The sequence below is a fragment of the Pezoporus occidentalis genome, unplaced genomic scaffold (assembly GCF_034315485.1).
Source record: "Pezoporus occidentalis ecotype Australia unplaced genomic scaffold, CSIRO_AGI_Poc_V1 ctg95, whole genome shotgun sequence".
NCBI classification, from domain to species: Eukaryota; Metazoa; Chordata; class Aves; order Psittaciformes; family Psittacidae; genus Pezoporus; species Pezoporus occidentalis.
Genome location: NW_026916315.1, coordinates 1,814,551 through 1,834,508, shown reverse-complemented (window position 1 = coordinate 1,834,508; position 19,958 = coordinate 1,814,551). Strand labels below are relative to the sequence as shown.

At 39.2% G+C, this 19,958-nt stretch overlaps 1 protein-coding gene across 1 annotated transcript; it reads left to right on the top strand.

Moving 5' to 3' along the window:
* Nucleotides 1-535: 535 nt before the first annotated feature.
* ODR4 (odr-4 GPCR localization factor homolog) lies at nucleotides 536-18,132 on the top strand. Its single transcript, XM_062606256.1, has 14 exons — nucleotides 536-1,307; nucleotides 1,694-1,828; nucleotides 2,240-2,368; nucleotides 2,748-2,843; nucleotides 3,946-4,052; nucleotides 4,721-4,757; nucleotides 4,890-5,030; nucleotides 5,629-5,724; nucleotides 6,804-6,869; nucleotides 8,528-8,656; nucleotides 9,250-9,340; nucleotides 10,910-11,095; nucleotides 15,732-15,824; nucleotides 16,985-18,132. Exons 1-14 carry the CDS (start codon nucleotides 1,248-1,250, stop codon nucleotides 17,050-17,052), a joined length of 1,434 nt encoding a protein of 477 aa, XP_062462240.1. The 5' UTR covers nucleotides 536-1,247; the 3' UTR covers nucleotides 17,053-18,132.
* Nucleotides 18,133-19,958: the final 1,826 nt, after the last annotated feature.

Genomic DNA, 19,958 nt, shown 5'->3' with positions numbered 1-19,958 from the left:
GGTGTACGAAAGAAAGCTGCTAAAATCGATACGAGTCCCGAACGCTTCGTCTCGAAGCTCGCCCTGAGGCTGCTCGCGCCTCTAAGGCGCGCTGTGGGTCCAGGACTTGCAGAAGGAGGTGTTACTGCTTTGCCATTCAAAGCATAGCTGCCCTGGCGTTGAGCTCGATTTCCGCGCTCCCCTTTCCCGCGCTCCCGTCTGGGTTGTGTTACGTCATTCACCCGCGCCAGGCCGAGTGGCGCCTGCCGGTAGCGCTAGCGTTGGACACCTCAGCGCTCAGCGGAGGCGCCCGCGGCGGTCGAGCCTGGGGACCTGGAGGCGGTCGCGCCTGTCAGGCTAGTGTGGGAAGCGCGGGGGCAGCTGTGCGGGAACGGCCGCCGAGCTGTGTGCCTGGCTCCGGTGCAGGCGAGGGTGCAGAGGGCCTTTTGGCCCGGTTGTGTGGGCTGAGGTGAGGTGGGTGACAGCCTTCCTCCTCTCGCGGCTCGAGAGCTTCAGCTCAGCCATCCCTTGCGCAACTTTCTCCATCAGACACCTTTGTGGAGATTCGGCATGCCTTTTGCTTGCTCACTCTTTGGCTTCAGATTTTTTTATAGTTAATTTTCCTTGTGAAAGTCCGCAGTGCATGAAGCAGTTTTTGAAATAGGCCTGCATGGAAGGGAGCAATGTCTATAGCGGTCCCTGTATCCTGGGTTCATATGGCTGCTGAGAGGAGCTGTAAAGATGGCCTTTTGGGTAGTCCACAGATGCTGTACTTTTAATGCCTTAAGAATTGGAATGAAAATTGAGCATGGCATAATTAAGTACAAGTGTGGAATTTAGCAAGTCCTTCAAAGAGGAATGCAAATAGAAAAATGGACTCTACATTCTGACTTCAGATCAAACATGACTCAGCAAGAAATTGTTGCTTGGAGATACTCTGCACCTCAAATACTGTGTTTGGCTTTGGGGCCTTCCCTGGAAGAAAGACCCTGAGGTGCTGGAATGTGTCCAAAGAAAGATAGTGAGGCTGGTGAAAGGTCTGGAGTACAAGTCTTACGAAAGGCAGCTGAGGGAACTGGAGTTGTATAGCCTGGAGAAAAGGAGGCTTGGGGGGACCTTATCACTCTTTACAGCTACCTGAAAGGAGGTTTTAATGAGGTGAGGGTTGGCCTTTTCTCCAAGTAGCAATCAACAGGACAAGGGTAAATGGCCTCAGGTTGCACCAGGGGAGGTTTAGGCTGGATGTTAGGAAAATTTTTTTTACCAGAATGGTTGTCAAGCACTGGAACAGGCTGCCCAAGGAACTGGTGGAGTCACCATCCCTGGAGGTATTTAAAAGAAGTGTGGATGTAGCACTTAGGGACATGGTTCGGTGTTAGGTTTATGGATTTGACGGACTTGGTCATTAAGGATCTTTTCCAAGCTAAACAATTCTGTGTTTTTCTAGCATTTAGTTGCACAACTTGCCATATCATTCCAGTGGCAGGTATTTAAAATAGTTTTCCTTCAAATAAGAGCCACATACTTCTTCCTTTAGTATAGAGTTATGCTTTCCATTTAAAAAAAAATCCAAGCTTGCAGATAATAAAGCTACTTGACTAACCTTTGTTGACAGATAAAACTATTAATCTATTCAGAATCTTTGTGTGAGACTCTTATTTTCATGTAACCATGTGCATACTTTCTTTGACTTTGTACATTATTTGCTTTGTAGGTTGAAACTACAGAACTTGGTCTTAAACCTGCAGCAATGGGTAGAACTTACTTTGTTGAGGAAGCTATTGGTCAGTATCTTTCAAACCTCAGCACTAAAGTACAGCCTTATGTCACTGGCCTGCTAATAGGGCAGGTAAGTGTGTAATATTTGAAGTCTGTTCCATTCATTCCTATTAATAGGAGAAACCCCCCTTGGACTTAATCATTTGGGATAAGTCTACTAACATCACATTGACCTTGTATAATGCAGGAGGGTGGTAATATGACCAGAAGTGACTTCTGTAAAGGTTTTCCAGTGTCAACTAACTACTCAAGTCTTTTAAAAGAGTTTTGTGAAAGATAGGACACACAGAAAAGATAAAACTTACCAGTAAACAAGGATTTAAGGCAAAAAAAAAAAAAAATGAAGGAATTACTTTAGTAACAGATTACTATACTGTGTAAAAAATACCTAGTGTAAAGCAACCCATATTGTTATTATGCAGTATTTTCTTACTTTATATCAACCTCATGGTATATTTGTTTATATTGATGTTTATGAAAGTGTTCCATGCAAAAGGACTACGTAATTCAGGCTGTTCGAACGCCTCCGAAAGAAGAGCAGAAGGAAGATCTCAGTCCTTCAAAACTGGCATCCATTGATGAAGAATGGATAACTACACATGCCAGTCAGGTAGCACAGTTATGAGTTGATGAAGGGGGTGGGAGGAACACAAGGGAAGTAAGATGGACAAAAACTATCTCATTACGTATGTAATCTCAGGCTTTTTTCTGAAAGTGCCTAACCATCCTAGACACAGATATTTGAAACCAGAATACCTGTATTGTTTTCAAAGTTTATTATGAAGCAGAGACTTGATAGGACTGAAGGAAGAAAAAATTTGTGGCATGTGTTCCTACATTTTGGAGGAACCTACAAATGAAAATCAGCTTTGCTTATTTCATTTCTGCTCTCAATGCTTACCTATTTCATTAGAAATTTTATATATATGAAGTTACATGGTTGCTAGATCTCCGACTCCTATTAACAAATGTTCATTTTTATTTTTAAGGTTTCTAGAATGCTTCCTGGAGGCTTATTAGTTCTCGGTGTATTTATTATTACAAGCCCAGAACTGTCAAAAGATAGTCAAAATGCTTTGCGCAAGGTAAGTAGACTTCCTGGTGGAAAACCGGGAATATCTTTAGGTGTGTAGCTGAGTAATTTTCTATCATTTACTCGAGTATATATGACTATTTCGTTGCTTTATTTCTAAAAGCACAAATATTCTGGCTTGATGTATGGTTTTGAGGCAGAAAACTCAGAAATCACTGTCCTACAGAACTGTACCACAGTACAGTGTTTGCTAACTTTCTGTTTCTTGTGATGTTTGTTACTGTAACAGCAAATCTTGCTGTATTTACTGAAAGCAAGCATTCTGGCTTAAGGAAAACATCTTCAGGGTTTATATTAAACAAAATCCTTGTGGCACAGTTTTAGTAATGTTATCTTTTATTGCTTTTTTTCTGAATAAGTTGTTCAGATTAGAGAAGTTTGCAGTACTGAAAATAGCCAATCCTTTTAAAAACATTATCTTGTATAGAACTAGTGTTCTTTGACTTATGTGTGTTACAGTTATATTTAAAAACTACTCAGAACATGCTACTGCCTGATAGACTTAAAACATGTTTTTGTTATAGTACTGGGGCATCTAGTGCCATGTTTAGTTTCTGTTCTGTAGTTATCATGTGTATTTATGAAAATGACATATAAGTAATTTAAACATGAGTAGGTTGTGAAGGCTAAGGTCCAAGATTCAGTTTTGGCAGTGCAGTGCAATTGCATCTTAGTTGTGATTACTGAAGCTAGCAGTCAACAGAAAAAGGTGAGCTGTGTTCAGGTGATCAGTGATTACTGAATTATTTAAATTAGTAGCTATTTAGCACAGCTGTCTTTTCTGATACTCAGCTGATAGGCATAAAGCTGTAATATTACGTAAGGAGAAATGCATACAGGGTAAATATGTGAATGTGTGTTGCTTGGTTTGGATTATAAGGAAGCTGATTAAGATTTCACAGGCAACTCACTTTGGAGTAGTTGCCTATGAATCTTTGTAGAATCATCTTTTACCATGACATTTTGATGACCTATAAGCTGTATTTCCCATTTATACATAATTATGTTATCGCTTGGACTTAGAACTTTAGTACAAGTCTATTATATGCATGACACATTATTTTTATGAAAATCTGTACTTTTTTCATCTGTAGCTAATCTTTTCAGTGGAAAAGTCTTTGACTAAAAGAAGGCTCTGGAAACCTCCTGAGGAGGAAGTCTCAGAAAGAGCAGCTCTTCAGATCTGTTCTGCTACGAAAAAGTATCCTTTATGAGCAGGCTTTATTGATGGAGACTGCTACTCCCAAATTCTTTTCTGTATAAATGCTAAATTAGGAGAAGGAAGTTGTTTGAGTTCAGATAGGCATAAGTAAGTATATTAAAATCGTGAAGTTTTCTGATTAGCCATGAGTAAGACTATTGACCTTTTTATCCTTGCAAACTTTCCATAATTTCTTACTGTTAAGTTTGTCTCTGTGGTAGTATCAAATTATGCCTTCCCCAGACAGTTTTGATTTGCATAAAGTGAAGAAAACATCTAAAATACTGTATAGCTGCTTGAGCTTGCAATAACCAATGATACATGTAAGTGGGGAAGTAACAGGCATGTGGGATCTCTACTCGTGCTGCAGAAGAATGCTGGGTCTGTTGATAATAAGATAATATAAGGAGAGCAAGCAAGGTTTTTCCTTAGAGAGGTGTTTTTCCATGTGAATAAGTATTGATCTTAATATATTTGTAAGAGATGGGACATCACTATGGTAGTTGGAGTTTACAGTCAAAGGTTTTTCCACTTTTTACACTAATATGATAACTTTCTTCAGAGCATAAATTAGCGCAACAAAGAAGTAAAGACAAAGTTAGTTGTTAGTGAATTGCTTTTACTCTGTTTATTGCTTTTCACTGGGTCTTTTTCTTTAAGTAGCAAAGAGTAGTTTGCCGAACCTATGATGTACAAGATCCAAAGGCAAGTTAGTCGTCCTGTATGTCATATACAGCTTCTAATGCATGACAAATATTGTTAAAAAAAAAAATAAAATCTCCATTTGAGTTATACAGTGGTTTTTATAGATGTTCTATTTTTTTTTTCTATTCTTAGAGTTCAGGTAAACCAGCAGATTGGAAATATCAGAGTGCTTTATCTGCTTCCTGGTTAGCTTTGGACTGCACAGTAAATGTTAATATTCACATTCCACTTCTTGCTACTTCACCAAACCATGACTTGGAAAAGAATATCAAGGTAAGTGACTGGCTGCACCAGTTTCGTAGTTGGTATCTGCACTACTTTTTCTGTTGAAAATTAGATGAGAGATTTTAATAGGGTGAGTAGAGGAGTAGGACTAATCAGCAGAGAATGTTTGGCAGTTACTCTTCTGAAGTTACTATGAAGCATTCATAGTATAAAAATGTGGATAGCTTTTCTTCTGCTGTACTTAGTTTTGGAAGTTTTCCTTTGCTCAGAATTGTTTAGCAATTGCCATGAGTATTCCAACTGAAGTCTCTTCTGCTTCACTTAGTAAAAGCTTGCATCCAAGCATAACAGGGTTATCAGGCACTTTTAGTATGAACTCACTTTCCATAGGCTGGATACCTCTTCTAAAAAAATCAGGTCACTTCAGTATTTTGAAATGCCTGTTTCTTGATGGATAGGTTCTGAATATGTTGGTTTTAAGATTTACCTTTGGAAAAATATATAGACAGATTTTTTAGACACTTTAAAACTCTCAGAGCAGCTGTTGAAACATGTATTTCTATCATTTTCAGCATGATCCTATCCAATTTTTGTTAAATTTTGTTTCCTCTTTGAAAGAGTTTTGTGTTTTCACTTTTTTTAAAAGAATGGGTTAAATCGATGGGCGAAACAGATAGAAGACAGTGTTTTTCTGATCAATGGACAAGTTAAAGACGATGATGCAGAACTACTGGAAGGGCAGGTGAGTACCAAACAATGAGGAATTGAACTCTAATAGATAGGTAGTTAGTGTGCTAAAGTCATCTTCTGCACAATATTGCCATGGTTTAAGCCCAGCTGGCAACCCAGAACCATATAGCCGCTCGCTCTCTCCCTCCACTTCCTCCCACCACTCCCGGAGAGATGGGGAAGAGAATTGAAAGAATGTAACTGCCACGGGTTGAGATAAGAGCAGTCCAGTAACTAAGGTATAACACAAAACCGCTACTGCTGCCACCAATAACAGTAATGATAAGGGAAATAAGGGAAGAGAATACCACCGCTCACCACCTGCTGACCAATACCCAGCCTGACCTGAGCAGTGATCTAGCCCTTCCGGGTAACTGCCCCCGGTTTGTATACTTGGCATGACGTGTTGTGGTATGGAATACGTCTTTAGCTAGCTTGGGTCAGGTGTCCTGTCTCTTCTTCCTCCTGGCTTCCCCTCCTCCCTGGCAGAGCATGAGACTCAGAAAGTTCCTGGTCAGACCAAACATTACTGAGCAACAACTAAAAACATCTGTGTGATCAGTGCTGTTCCCAGGCCGAAAGTCAAAACCACAGCACTGCACCAGCTACTAAGAAGGAGAAAAATGACTGCTACTGCTGAACCCAGGACAAATATTTATTGACCTAATTGGCCTATTTCAGGTAACTAATACCCAGGACTGCTTGTGTTCCCATCTTCATTGCTGCAGATTGCCTCTTCCTCCTCTGGCAATATGAACACAATAATTACATGTGAAGTCCGACTAAAAATTTTTCTATGTGCTGTCTCCTAATTAAAAAACATGAGTAAGGTATGAATACAGGTGATGAGATTTCTAAGAGCTGTGTATGTCTAAATGTGTAAGAAGCAGTGGAAGCACCTTGTTTACCTGATGCATTCATCTCTCCTTTTAGTTTTGTAACTATCTTCTCATGGCTGTTTTCTGTGTGCCTTTTTCTCTCTTAAAAGCTACAAACAAATGCACGTTTTATACCATAGTAAGGAGACTTTGATTCAGGGAGATTTTATTTATTTTTCCTGCTTAATGACATAATGAATTTTTTTCCCCTCAGAAAAAGTCAAGAGGAAATACTCAGTCCAGCTCTCAGTTTTCTGATGTCAAAGTTCTGACACAGCTGGTAAGGATTTAGAGGTTTGTAAAGTATAGGCTTGCTGTTAACTTCTAAAATAGAATAAAAAAATAAAATAACATTCTGAGTTACTGTCTAGAAATACAGCTTACTTAATCCTAAGACTTTGGTTTTCTCCCATGGATGCTGACGCTGGAACTCATTGTGGACTGATGTGCATATTTTGTGTCTTTAGAAATTCTTGTGTGATAATCATGTTGTGTGAGAATTGTACAGTACAACTGCAAGGGAAATTTGAAAAACTGGTTATAGAAATGAAGTCCTGCAAACTAATTAATTTAATAGTAGGATTCCTGCATACATTAATTTTAAGGTGACTTTTCATCATTCTGAAGTACAGAATTACTCTCTTCAACTTGCCATGACTAGCTATGGACATTTACTTGGATGCTTTTGTCTGAAGTTCCATCACTAGTTCTGGATTAACATACAGATCTTGTAAACTGAATCATAATCTGGAGCTGTTAGGTCTGTCAGGAGTTTCCTCTCTACCATAGCTTATGATGACTTGAACCCTTAATTAGGTGTCCCCATCTAAGTCCTAAGGTCCACATGTGTCTAGACACTGTTTTTGTAGGCTGCTTGCACAGCGCAGGCTATCCCATTTTTTTCAGGTAGTTCCTGGATTCTCTAAAGTTATGTTTAGGAAAAACTTTCAGAAATGTCTAAAATGCCATTTTAAGTATTTGATGAGTATCTCAGCTTCTTTTGTTACATTGTTCCAATGGCTGATTGCCTCAGTGAAAGGAAAGCTTTTTATTTTGGCAGAAGTAATTTATGCAGTTCACATGGAAGTTATGCATTCTTCTGTTTCCAGGTTTTGTTTTAGAGTGCTTCATACAACACACTTCTTGTTTTGGTAATTAGGTTAACTATTTCTAGGCAACAGTTTGACACAGTTGTAAATGTGACCACATTTGTTATTTAGTACTGACTGATGGGGTGGCTCTCGGGATACCATAGGTTATGTTGACTATATAGTAAAGACACAAACTTCATTGTTTATAAAAAGATAATCTTAAAAAGATTTCTAGATTGCAATGCTAATATAAGCCACGAGCCACTTGCCTGGACAGTTTTTGAAGTCTTAAAAGACACAAGTATTTAAATTGCAAGTTATTGAATGACTGGAAAAGTAGATAAATTTTCCCTGATGGACAAGAAGAAATATTTTCAGTCTTACCTAACAAGAAAAAAAAATTACAAATTATAAGGGAAAACAAATTAGGTGTAAACATATTAAGATATGCTAGCAGCCTTCCAATATCTGAAGCTGACCTAAAGAATGCCAGGGAGGGACTCTTCCTCAGGGACTGTAGTGATAGGACAAGTAATGGGTTTAAACTTAAATAGGGGAAGTTCAGGTTAGATACAAGGAAGAAGTTCTTTACTGTGAGGCTGATGAGGCACTGAAACAGCTTTCCCAAAGAAGTGGTAAATGCTCCATCCCTGGCAGTGTTCAAGGACAGGTTGGACGGGGCTTTTGGTGATGTAGTCTAGAGTGTTGAAACTAGATGATCTTAAGGTCCTTTCCAACCCTAACCATTCCATGATTCTATGCTATTAATTTCTTAGGTTTGTTTTTTGCTACTTCTGCTGCATGTACCTTGGTAACAAAATAAAGCTGAAACATGTTTATTTTTCAGTCCCAGGGTTCAAGTCGTAGATCAACAGCTACAGTCCAGGTCTGCAGTGGTTCCATAAATCTCAAAGGTGCTGTGAAATGCAGAGCCTACACACATAACAACAAGCCAAAAGTTAAAGAAGCTATTCAGGTAGTGAAAAGGTTATTAGTTCATCAGAAACATTTTTCTGAAATACATTAAATTTATCATATGTTTTTTTCTTTGCCAAAATGATGTGGTCTAAACTGAGGTCAAAATGTTCACCCCCTTGAACTCAGGGATTGTTTTAGAAGTCATCTGTGTGCAATGTGGCGGATTAGGTTCCTTTTTCATTTCTAGCAGATATGTCTCCTGTCTCCTAAGGCTGTTCTCTAGTGAAACTTTGCCCAAACTGTTGAAGTGATCAGGCTTTGAAGAATTTTCTTAAAAAAAAGATGACAGAATATATTTTTCTATGTGGAAGGGAAAATATTTACTTTTTCAGTGATTTCCCCCCTTATTGAGTCAATGCCTTGTGATTATTTTTGTTTGATTTTAATGGCAATGCTTAGAAGTTGCCAGTTCTTATCCTAACAATACTAAAAAATTTCTCAGCTTTCCCTTTTTTTTCTTATTTTAATTCTTTTGATGTTGGCTTCCTCTTTATTGGACTTTTAAAAATTCTGTTTAGAGTTTTTATTTTCTGGGAAAAACTATTCTTTCAACATGGTTGTATTACTGATGTTTTAGTTTTGTCCTTATAGGCTTTGAAAAGAGACATAATAAACACCTTGAGTGATCGGTGTGAAATACTATTTGAAGATCTGATTATAAATGAAGGACCTCACAAAAAAGGTATGAATTATAAAACCCAAACAAACAAACTAAAATACCCTACCAAACAAAAGCCCAACAGCCACCCAGTTCACTGCAACAACAAGTGAATTTTGGTTGTTGCAGAAAATTCTGCTGGTATACTGAAGTCTCAGTATAACAAGCACATGGCACAATTCCTGTTTGTCAGCCTTGACTTTTTCTTAAATCTGGAGAATTTCAGTCAAGTTCAGATATGTTCTTTGGCACCGCAGCTTTCACACTAACTTTGTATTCAGATCTCATGACCACAAAATGCAATTTCTGTGTCTTTCTCACTGCTTGGATTTTATTTATTTTTTTTAATTCATGTTGAAACTCCTGTCACTGAAATTCTAACTGTAACTTGTGCATTTTAAATTTTATTTTTTTAGCACTGTATGGTATTCCTATTAATATTGAAGTATACTAAAACTTGGCAGGATCAAAAGAACCAGTTGGACATAGCCTTCCATGTTTTCATATTACCTATGTTACAACTGCTAGTGAACATGAGCTCTAAAGTTCAGTACTGTTCATCTCCATTGAATTAAATATGGTGACTATGATGTGAACAAGTATCCTTAAGTTGTTTTTTTTTTACTAGCTATACGACTACAAAGCTTGTGTCATCTCTGCTCCCTGAACTTACTGCTTTTCATCAAGTATTATTTTACAGGCTTTGTGTCTTTTATTTAAATAGATCTTATTTCAGCACTGGGAATACTGTATTGCATTAACTTGAATGTAACAGAGCACCATGCAGTGGCAAAAATGCAATCCAAATTGATCTAATGAAAATAAAACTTCCTCTTGTGATTATGCTAAAAACTAAGGCAGTATATACTGAGACTGGATCTCCTAGCTCATGCTAGGTGATTCTTTAAACTTCTTTTATTTAGTGTAATAGTATCAAGTTACCTTCCTATTGTTTTTGGGGGGGGGGGGGGGGGTTGTTGTTGTTTGGTTTTAAACCAAATATTACTAGTTAATTGAAATAAAAATTTGAAAATCTTACTTAAAGGAAGGCCTGTTAAAAGATACTATTTTTGTAGAGATTTTTAGAAAAAAATAGAACTCAAAACAGATTGATTGTGGAAGGAAAAATTATTCCTGGTCAGAATTATTATTTAGTTTAGGATAACATGGTTTGGTTTGTGTTAGCCAACTTTATCCAAACTGCATAATTTGTACTTTCCAGTTCCGTGCAGTTTTCAGTTTCCTCTTTAGGTGGCACCTGTACTTTATGGCTTTAAGTATATCATATAGCAGCCAAAAATTTGCAGTCCTTTATGGTGTTGAACTTGTATGTTGTTCCGTGTACAGTTTTATCTGCAGCCTTTCCCAGACTTCTCTTGCTAGTTGCTCTAAACTTAAAAAGCAAAGGCCTATTTAACATTTTATGGTCTGTTTCAAAGGTCTCTCAGGTATTTCTAGGGACACTAATGTAAGAACATAAATCAATGTAATAACACCCGAATTTTCTTAAAACAGTAACAACCAAACAAGCCATGCATGAAACATGAAACCTTGAGCTTTTATTTGGATGGTATTTTTTCCCTTTTCTTTTAGATTTTGAGAGGGAATATCATGTCTTACCTCAAAGACTGTTTGTCCCTGTTGCTGGATCCTGTGTGATGCTCAGTGATTATAGGTTTGGTGAGGAAGCTATTGGAGAAATTCAGGAACGTTTTGTTGAAATGTTGGATCAATCTGTGCAAGCTGAAGATATCCATATAGCAGAGGAAACTAACACAGGTAAATACAGTACCTGAGAACCAGGACAAACTGCATCATGAATTATGAAATGTTGACTAATGACATAGGCCAGATTTATCCAGATACGGACATGCTTAAAATTTGCTTACTTCATATGAAGCTCTAAAGGTTTCTATCAATCTTACGATCTTTCAAATTACAGTTTAAATATATTTGTGAAAAATGGCAAGGTTTCTTGTAGTTTCTATGATTGGCTTCTAAGAGACCTCTCTTTCTCCTCTTGGATATTTTTCTTTCACTGTATTATCTGTCCAGCCATGGTTTCAGCTCATGAACTGCAGTTAGATACATGAACAAGGTTTAAACAAGGTTTGTTCACTTTATTCTGCACATGAGTTAAGAAGTGTTTCTATATTGGCAAGTAAACTGTAAAAAAAAAAACAGTAAAGCTTTGTATTCTGTTACTTTTTCAGTAGTTCAGTGCTTTTAAAGCTGAGTAAATCTTACACTACTTAGAGTAAGTTAGAAGTTGTGTGCTTTAGTCAATTCTACTGTTTTTCCACTGTATAATTAAAAAAATACTTTAAAAGTGCTATTAGCAAAAAATACGTATAGTCTGATACGTTTTTCAGAAAGTTCTCATGCTAAAACTTTTTCAAAAATGCAAAGTACCATTCTTTCTTCTGAGTATTTTAATTTATGTGTCAAATGCCCCAAACTGAACTTTTGTGATTCACCAGAACTGGAAAGAAAATTGAGAGCGCTTTTATTTTTCTAGTGAATGTTTTATAAGTTTATATCCTGATTATGAGACTTTTATATTCCTTTAATACAGATATTTTGGTATAATCTAGTTACTGACTTCCTTTTCCTGATTATTTGTTTATATAATTTCCTGTTGCGCTTCCCCCCACCCCCACCCCGACTTTGATTTCAATTTAGGAGTCAAATCTGTAATTGAAAAGCATCTAATAATACTTCCTGTGATCTTACGGAAGAGATCTCTGCCTTTTTTTTTAATCCCATCAGCATGAATATGAGCAGCAGTTACAGTTTTATAATTTAAAAGAAAAAATAGCACATTCTCAGATGAGAACTGTGATCACTTTTTGATGTTGATATTTAGGGGCAAAAAATGAGAAATGTAGCCATGAGCTTGCTTTGTAGGGTGAACTGTGATTACTGATACTTTTCTTGACCTACTTGTTTAGTTGGGGTTTTGAGTTTCTTGATTTCAGAGCTAACCGTAAATTCTTACATCTTTCTGAATTAATCAATTTTCCCCTGGCTTTAACTAAACCTGTTAGCTATTAATCTGATTCATTATCCTGAAAAGTGAAAGATGAACGTAGCTCAAGAACCTCAAGAAAAACAAGAAGGCCAATAAAAATCTGTCTTGAATTGTAAGAGTAACTTTAATAATCTTAAAGCTAATTATTATTGAGCTTTAAGGAATTAGTGTAACTCAGGGAAATTAATGTTTCAGCAGCAGAGATAAGATTGGGAGGGAGAAGATGATTCAATTTAGCTTTATTGCTGATACAAGGATGTATGATCTGAAGCTAGGAAAAAAAAGATTAGACTTACAGTGATGCATCACAAAGATTTGATGCCAGTAATACATGTAAAATTATGTCAGCAAAATGTGCTTCTGTGTTCTTGTGGCTTGTTGGTTAGAGAGGTAGGTGTGTGTGGAATAAAAGGGCAAATTAAGTCAAGTGCAAAGCAGAGGAGAGGTAAAAGCATACAAAAACGATTTGGGGAAAAAATGGGACTGCCGTTGTCCCAGTGTAAACTACAAAGTATGTCCATAGAATGGATTCTGCTTATAGTGATGATAGTAATAATACTATCAGCACAGCACTGTTCAATTATGATAATTATTACGGCATCATTAACTTGTGGTTTATTAAAATAACAAGTTATTGATACACTTTTATTAATTCCAGAAAAGCTGTTTTAGAAATGAGACTTCGTAACTGTGTAAGAAAAGTGTTCTGTGTTGTAAGAAAAAACATTAATTTTTCAATTGGATTTTTTTGTTGGCACTTTGGTATGAAGTGTCTAAGTATTGCTGTAGAAATGTTCTTGTGACACAATGTGAGTTTGGGGGTTTCCCTTGTGTAAAGGCTTTTTCAGTGCATCATTCCAATTTGTGTAGCATTTGTTGTGTCTCGAAGCTTAGTTTTATCTTTATTAATATAATTAATACCTAGTAATGGTGTAAAAATGGGCTTGTGGTGAATTTTGACAACAGCCTTTCTTTGTATCATGATTTCTGTGGTCTTAGGCACCAACCTTCAATTAACTGGAAATGTTATCCATAGTGAAATTCGGGGGAAGATTTGTTGATAAAAATAATTGTTTAAAATACCAGAACAGCAGGCTTTTGAAATAATTCCTTTTTTTGTTGTTGCTCTTTGAAATATGCACTTGAGAAGAGCAGGTTATAATCAGTATAGCAAAGATTTATTTTTTACACAGTTTTTAGTCAAAATGTGCAAAATAAAGGTATTTTGAGAAGGTCAGGTTTATGTGCTTACTTAGTCCAGCCTCTGCTGCTGTCTCCTGTAGTTTTATTCTTTTGTTTCTTAATACAGCGCTCCAGTGAGGTCACTACTGGGTCATGCTTTAAAATTGGTACATGGAAAATAGAACATAAAACTGACCTATTTATAATTGAAAGATATAAATAGCCCAAACAGTGTAGTTTCAAGGTGTTTAGTGCTTTTCTATAAGCAATTGAAGGCTTTGCTTTTACGATTGCCTCTACTAAATCCCTGCGCCTCCTTGGTGCAGGAGGTGAGGGTGATATGTTAAATACTGTGAGTGGATAAACGTAAGTAAGAGTGCGCCCTCAGCTAGTTTGCCGATGACACCAAGCTGTGTGGTTCAGTTGATACGCTGGAGGGAAGGAATGCCATCGAGAGGGACCTTGACATGCCTGTGAGGTGGGCTGAAGCCAACCTCATGAAGTTTAACCATGCCAAGTGCAAGGTCCTGCACCTGGGTCAGAGCAATCCCAGGCACAGCTACAGGTTGGGCAAAGGAGAGATTCAGAGCAGCCCTGCGGAGAAGTCCAGAGAAGGGCCATGAGGATGATCAGGGGACTGGAGCACCTCCCATATGAAGACAGGCTGAGAAAGTTGGGGCTGTTCAGCCTGGAGAAGAGAAGGCTGTGTGGAGACCTCACAGCAGCCTTCCAGTATCTGAAGGGGGCCTGTAGGGATGCTGGGGAGGGACTCTTCATTAGGGGCTGTAGTGACAGGACAAGGGGTAATGGGTTAAAACTTAAACAGGGGAAGTTTAGATTGAATACAAGGAAGAAATTCTTTCCTGTTAGGGTGGTGAGGCACTGGAATGGGTTGCCCAGGGAGGCTGTGAATGCTCCATCCCTGGCAGTGTTCAAGGCCAGGTTGGATGAAGCCTTGGCTGAGATGGTTTAGTGTGAGGTGTCCCTGCCCATGGCAGGGGGGTTGGAACCACATGATCTTGAGGTCCTTTCCAACCCTAACTATTCTATGATTCAGTAGTGGTAAACACTTCGTCATCTTTGTTCGCAAATTGAAGAATTAATGAAAAATTAAGAATTCATCTAATTGGCACTAGAAAGCATCTGCTTTTGAAAATTCTTTGTGTGATTTATACTACAGCTGCTTCACATGCAAATCTTCCGTAACATAATGGTATAAATGCCTTTGGTAACAAAGTAGCTTTAGGATGTTCCTTTCTTTTTCCTCTTTTCTTTTTTTTTTTCCCTCCCTGAGCAAGGAAGCACTGCTGACTTGATGTGCAGCTTCAAAAGTCATCTTCAGAAAAGTGCACCAGTTCTTACGAAGGTGCAAAGAAACTTTAAGTCTGAGGGCACAAATTATCCTACTTGCTCAACAAAACTAAAGCAGAAAGAAACTGCTGGATCTAGACTTCAAAGGTGACCCAAGAAATGTGGTCAGCTTTTCTAAAAGTGGAATGTTATTTTAGGGAATTGAAAACTCTATTGTAGTTTGGAGAGAATGCGGTGCTCTTAATGTGCTAGTTAAAGCTATCTTGCAATAATTAATAATTCCTTTACTTTAGTTGAAGATTTCTGCTCATATTTTAAACAGATGAGGGTGTTTTTTCCTCCGCACAGAAAAAATAAGATGAAACTATATATATATATATATATATGATGAATGGGCTTGAGAGGCATTTGATAATTTCGTCTGGAAAAAAACACCTGTTACAAATGACCATTAGTGGCTGACAATCACCAGTTTAAATCTGCTGCTGGCCCTCCTGGTGCTGCCACCTGTGAGTCAGCTGAGCTGCTGGTTCCTCGGCAAGGCCTGGTTCGTTTTGGTGGTTCCCTCCCAGAGTAGTCAAATTCTCCCTAAGTTATGTAAAGGGGGTTGGATATGTTACTCTGGAAGTAGGATGTGGAAGATGAGTTTTGGAAAAGGAAGGGACTCATGCCCAAATGTATTTTTCTCTGTATTTTTACTCTTCCAGACATACAGAATAGTTTAGTACTATGCTGTTCCTACTGTATGATTTCTACTGCAATAAGCTGTTTACCATAAATGTATTTTATAAAGTTGATCCGGAGTTCTTGACCTTTTGTATTAATTCAACTGTGGAACACAACTGTTAGTTTTTGAACTGGTATTTACTACTTCATTTGCTTTTTGTGCAGTTCGTATTTGTCCGGTTACTGACAACATGGATGAAACACAACAGAAACAACTGACAAAAGCAACACTGCTCTTGAAACTTCAGCAAAATATGGGTATGTTACTTCCCTAATTTCTGCTACGGCAACCCAAAACAATAATGGGTGCCTTCTGTACTGTTACTTTCTACAGCATTATTAGCAAACAAGTGAGATTAATACAATACTTTTCTAAAATGAGTCCCCACATCAGTATTGTAGTTGCAGCGTGTTTCTGGGCAGAAAAAAAAACAGAGTTAGCTGTTGGAACAAAAGCCGTGTTTGCATTTGTTCAGCCTTCAAATTAATACAAAAGGCTCATATAGCTTTATTTCTTTTTTGGAGAGCCACCACTTTCCTAATTTCATGCTTAAAAAATATCAAACAACCAAATTCAAGACAGTTGAATGGTTTTGTCAAGTAAGCATCCATAAATCAGCTAGTGACTCGCTAATCTTCATCTGAAGCTGACAAGTACCTATGGGCTTGAGTGCTAATTGTCAGCCTTGGTAATTCAGGGAACACCAGTCACAGTCTTCTTTCAGATACAGTTTCTCCATTGGTGCTCTTTGGTCCAGCTCTCATATATCTGCCTGCACTTAGTACAGTTCTATTTGAGGAGGTTTTATTGGTATTTTTTCTTTTTTAAAGGACAGTTACACTTTGGTCAACAAAGCAGTATCTTTGCTTTTCTATTAAGTCTTAGAACATGCTAACTGGAAGATTAAGGAGGAGTAGCAGTAAATGTAATCAGGGGCTTTTTTTTTTGTGTGTGTCATCTTCTCAACTGCATCAGTAACAAGCATGTTAATAGGAAAATGTTGTGCTACAAAGAGGTGGGGTAAATGTAGTTTTAAAGAAAAAACTTCATATCTTTTGTTTCTTCAAGCTTAAATTTTTTGTTATTTTTTTCTAGTCTGATTCCTAGAACTAAGCAGTAGTGCAGGGTCAGTGCATTATTTTGATGGGCCAGGACACAGCCAAGGTACTACAGAAGTATGCTGTGAGCATACTTACAGGTGGAAGGATCCTGCTCTGACTAGAAATGTAATGTGGAACTTTTATAATTCAATTATCTGACATGGTAGCTTTAGATATAGGCTAAGCAGTGATAAAACAGGGTTTTTGGGGTGGCTGTTTCTCCTCTTGTCATTCACCTTGACCCTGCTCTCCACACCCTAGCTTGTCCTGACTGTGGATTTTGCCACTCACTGAATACATTTCCTTTGTTATTTTAGGTGTGGTAATAGCAGCTGCTGTTGCAGTCTTTGCATCCATCTTCTCTTTCAATTACTTCAGTGATTAAACTCAAGCAACCACAGCTTTGTGGAATGGAAGCATTGGCCAGTTACAAGACAGAAGCATTTGTGCTTAATATATTAGTAATTAAGAATTATTGCCTAAATATCACCAGTTACATGTGCAACATAAATTGTAATGATAGATTCAGTTACCTTGTGCCAGCATGCACTTCCTACATCAAGTAGAATCACATGGTTACAATATGTTGCTGAATGATAGTATTATTTTCTAGAAAGATCCCTTAAACAAATTTTCCTTGTTTATTCTTTAAATGCAAAATGCTGCTACTGGTGTTTTTCAGGCTATTGGCAAGACTAGCATAATTACCTGGTATGACAATTCTTGCTTTAAGAGTTCCTTTGCTTAAAGAAATCTCATCTCATTAAAGTTAATTGGGGAACAATTAGATTTAATGTAGCCAGCATTTCACCATATGCATTGTTTTCTATATTATTGGTTAACTAGCATAATAGGTATACAAACAGTTCCTAGTAGTTTCAAGACTAGACCAATTCAGCCTGTAAATACCATTGTTCAAGACCTGGAGAACTCAGAAATCAATAAAATGCATAGAACTTTTGAGATTTGTATATGCTGTCTTTTACTTAGCGACTCTTGAGGATTTTTCTGTCCAGTTCTGATTTAATCATCACTTTCTTGGAATATTAACTATTTCAGCAACAGCTACATATAGTCAGCCCTTTTGGATTATCTTGTAGATGCATGCAAATTGTCAAAATTGTTTGCTAATCAGGATTTTTAGACTACAAAGAGGTAACTTTCCATTATGAGATATTCTTCCAGGTATGTTAGGGGATAACATTATTGTTTACTTGCTATGCGGAGAAAAGAAGGAGGGGAGAATTCAAGTAAGGTTAATAAAGGTAATTCTTTTATAAAATGTGATGTTTACTTGGATCAGAACTACAGTAGAAAAGAATTCCAGATTTAGGGCATTTTCGTATCACTGTAAATTTTTTTTTTCTTTGTCTAAGGAACACTAAGAAGAAATATAAACACTTTGGTTCTAAAGCATAATCAAGGAAGTACTGGAATACTTTTATTAAAAGCCAACTGTATGAAATGTGTCTCAAATACCATTGCCTGATCTATGAATTCTGTTTTTACATGTTTGGAAAAAGAGCTGCCTTTAGTATTGGAACTATATTTTGGAACATCATGTTGATCTTTTGTGCTCAGTCAAGTGGGGCTGCTCAGAGGAAAGTGAACATTGCAGTGGAGGTGCTTTTTCCAGGTGCTGCATGTTGTATAGAAGTGTGTCATTCTGTGCAAATGGGTGGAATCAGTAGGCAAGATGGCATTATATGGAAGCAGTTGATTCTGGGGGAGGTTGAGTGCTATCCAGAAAACGAGATGAATTTTGTAACATGTAAATGAAAGATCATTGGTTTAAAATTGCTCTGCTAAAGTCTGTTAGAAGGAGGGGAAGGGCAGTAATGGGATGAAGTTTGGCTTGGGTCTCTCTGTTGGGGTCTTTTTCCTTTTTTTTGGGGGTGATAGGGGCTGCATATGCTTTCAGAGGTTAAATACAAAATGGTTATTCTGTAGTTGCCTGGTACTTGAAACTCAGCCATAGAAGTAAAGCACAACATTTGAGATACTAAATGTCTTGCACCAGGAACGGACACTGTCATGAAACACTCTTTCAATAGCTCTTGCTTAGCATCTGTGGTGTAGAAGCCGAGTGTGGTTGGAGCCAGTCCGTGCTCCGCCTGTCCCGCATTGGTACCACACCGCAAGGAGAGCAAGAGGCCGGGCTCTGACAGCCCAGGCAAGCCTGAGGCGGCTGCAACCATGGGCATCCCCAGGGGAAAAGATTGACAATCCCACCTCTCTGGCAGAGAGAAAGCAGCAGCAGCGACAATTATTACCGCAGATCGCCCCTGCCGGAAGACGCTCCTTGCACAGGGGCTGCTGGAGGCGCATCGAAGGCCAGCTCCCCGCCTTCACGCCAGGCCTTGGGTGCTCGGGGGCAGGCTGCAAGGAAGGTGCCGCTGCTGGAGGGAGCTGCAGGGCACGCGCGCCCACCACGCCGCCGTACTGCTCCCGCGCATGCGGCGGACGCTGGTGGCACGCCAGAGGGGCCAGGGGCAGTGCGCGGAGGTCGGGCCGCAGAATCGCGCTGCGGCGGCGGCGCGCAAGCGGGGCGCTGGCGGTGTCCCCTCAGCGGGAGGCACAACGAGCACACTGCCGTTACCGGGGTGGACGCGGGATGCAGGAGCGCGTTTTGACCGCCGGGCGGCAGCAGCGAGCGCTGCAGTGTGCGTTACTGCGCATGCGTGCAGCTGGTGCTGCAGCGCCGCGCTTGTGTCACCGGGCGGCAGCTGCGAGCGCAGTGGTGGCGCCGCTCTGTGCCGCCGTGGTTCGGCTGCAGTACCGCCTTTCTGTCGCCGGGCGGCAGCACCACCTCAACGATTATTTCCGAGCCACGGCCACGCTCTGCTGTTTGTGCCCTCCCGAGAGGATAACTGCGGCTTCCTGGGGCCCTTATCACCCTCGCAGCCAGGCAGTAACGTTCGCTGCCTCTGTATCGGGAGCCTCTCAGTGGCTCGAGCATTCCCGGCCTTTGAATTTGAGTGCTTTGAAAATCTGGGGGTAGTTCCTGCCTGCATATCCCACCCCATTACCTGGGCAGGAGAACCAGCGCAGGGAACCTGGGGAACAAGTTTCCTTCCTCCAGGCTTGCTATATCCATCTGCATGGGGCATAGTGGTTGTGGGAGTGACAGCAGTGAGACAGCAGATGCTGGCAAGAGATGAAATGGGGAAAAAAGGCAGCACAGGCAACAGGATGAAGGCAGGAGGGAAGAGGCTGAAGCACTGTGTGTGCGAGGGGCAGCTACATTCAGCTGGAAACAGTGGGTCCAGGCAGACCAGAGGCAAGTGGTAG

Excerpts from the sequence above, each read along its gene's own strand:
- ODR4 (XM_062606256.1), top strand. The coding sequence starts at position 1,248 with ATGGTTGTCAAGCACTGGAACAGGCTGCCCAAGGAACTGGTGGAGTCA. Across the intron at positions 2,844-3,945 it reads GTCAAAATGCTTTGCGCAAG|CTAATCTTTTCAGTGGAAAA; the intron begins GTAAGTAGACTT and ends TTTCATCTGTAG. Across the intron at positions 15,825-16,984 it reads GAAACTTCAGCAAAATATGG|GTGTGGTAATAGCAGCTGCT; the intron begins GTATGTTACTTC and ends TTGTTATTTTAG.